Raw genomic sequence first — 2,106 nt, 5'->3', positions numbered from 1 at the left:
TTTGATGAAAATTTTCATATGGTTTGAAGGTAATAAATTATACATAATTTATACATGCATACGTTACCAAAGCCATATTAAGACAACTATTTCTTGCCGCTCTAATTTTTTGCTAAATATTAAATAAAAAATCAATTAAAAATAAATTTTTTTGCTCAATAAGACAAACTTAAATTTTAAAAAATCAATTGGAGAAAAAAAACAGAGCTCGTTACTGCTGGCGTAAAAGGAAATATGAAGGGAAGCTGCCAGTTGGGGACAAGAAGAACCCAAAAATGCGATCCAGGCAGTCTCAAGAAAAGCAGCGACAGTTTTCGAGCATTTCCGAAACTGGACGGCCTCGAGTAAAAGAGAAAGCCGTTCGACACGTCTCCGGAGTTGGCGGCCATCTGGCGGCCTTGTGTGGAGTAAGGGGACGGAGGAGCGGAGCTTGGGAATGTATCAAGCTTTGGCGGTTTCCGGCAAACATTTATTGCCTCGCGCCTTGGAAGCTTCAACCAGCCACTGAGCTTGGAACCAAGAGAATGAACGCATCACCATCGCGTCAATGCTCCGGCGCCGGCGGGATTGGCGGATCGGTGAGAGTTTCTGTGGGTGCTAATTCTGTTGAACGTCTCGTCTCTTTCCACATGTCAACAATGACGCCACTTCTTTCTTTCCGTCTTTAATCAACAAGAATATACCAAATAGAACTAGTAAATTTATTCCAAGGAGATCTTGTTATAATAATTTCTCTGTTTTTGAATTTTTTAAAATGTCTTCCGACTTGATTTACCACTGTAACACCACAAATTTCGATCTTCTTTTTTTTTTTCTCAACTTGAAATGCGACATCTGATTCTTTCTCTTTAATTTGGAACATGTTGTTTAATGTTGATTCCCCTCTTCTTCTTTTTTCACACAGAAAGGAGAAAACTCTCTCGATCGCTCTGCGTGCGTATATAAATACAGGAACATCAAATGACAAAAACCCAGATTCAGAAACATCCATCGTCCTCTCCCTCCCTCTCTCTCTCTCCCCCCGTATCTCCTCTGCCAATTAGCTAGACGACTACCTTTCTTTTTCTTCGTCGTGGCCATGGGGCATTTTAGCGCTCTTCCAGAAGACTATGTCTCCACCTGCCTTTCAACAACAGGGAAGATCTCGTTGATGGCAGCCATGGTCCTCTTATTTGCCGTCCTCTTCCTTGTCCTCCTCATCCATTTCTACGTGCGTTGGTCTCTCGAAAGGTCGCGCAGGCGCAACAGGGCTCTACCGTCCACGAATTTACCGGCCCTCTGCAACTCTGGCTTGGACCAATCGGTCATTCGGTCACTCCCCACTTTCTCCGTCGCCGCCGGCAGCGGCGGCGGGCAAAAGGACGATTTGGACTGTGCCATCTGTCTCTCGGCGTTCGAGGAGAAGGAAATGGGGAGGCTGTTGCCGGAGTGCAATCACGAGTTCCATGTCGATTGCATCGACATGTGGTTTCAATCACACTCGACCTGCCCGGTATGCAGGACCCAGGTCAGACACTGGGACTCCTCTAGCAATGTGACCTCCATTAATGACGGCGGTTCTCCGGCTCCCGAGATGCCGTCGGTGGAGACCGTCAGCTCCCCTGTTGGTGGTGGTAGCGATTTTGGCGATCTAAGTGATCAGGCGACTGTAGCTGTTTCATCAGCAGAGTTTGCCGGCGAGCTGCCAGCGAAACGGTCGGAGAGAGTCGAGTACTGTTCGGAGAGGCCGGCGGCGAAGCCTTCGAGTGAGAACCCGCTGGTGAAGCTGAAGAGGATGTTGAGCAGGGAGAAGGGGAGGTCCAGTAGCAGCCTGCAGGCTTGTGATCAGGAAAGTGATTTGGAAGCAGCAAGGCAAGTGGATCCTTCCGCTTCCAGGTGAAAGACTCATGGTTCACAAAGGCTTCGCTTCTTGTCATAATACTAATTAACATTTTCTTGTTCTTTCTAATATATATGTAAATATTTAAAGTTTTGAATAGTAGAGGCTGAGGTTAATTAACTTGTTATGAGCAGAACCAGGTTTGTTCTTGCGATAGAACTGGTTATGCTTCTCTCTCTCTCTCTCTCTCTTATTATATATATATATATATATATATATATAGAATA

At 45.5% G+C, this 2,106-nt stretch overlaps 1 protein-coding gene across 1 annotated transcript; it reads left to right on the top strand.

The window, feature by feature from the left end:
- Positions 1-373: 373 nt before the first annotated feature.
- Positions 374-1,879, top strand: LOC116254465 (RING-H2 finger protein ATL64-like). Its single transcript, XM_031629860.2, has 2 exons — positions 374-578; positions 905-1,879. The coding sequence occupies exon 2, from the start codon at positions 1,079-1,081 to the stop codon at positions 1,877-1,879; it is 801 nt and encodes a 266-aa protein (XP_031485720.1). The 5' UTR covers positions 374-578; positions 905-1,078.
- The last annotated feature ends 227 nt before the right edge of the window (positions 1,880-2,106 follow it).

Source organism: Nymphaea colorata, chromosome 5 (assembly GCF_008831285.2).
Source record: "Nymphaea colorata isolate Beijing-Zhang1983 chromosome 5, ASM883128v2, whole genome shotgun sequence".
NCBI lineage: Eukaryota > Viridiplantae > Streptophyta > Magnoliopsida > Nymphaeales > Nymphaeaceae > Nymphaea > Nymphaea colorata.
This window is presented reverse-complemented; position numbering and strand designations above follow the sequence as displayed.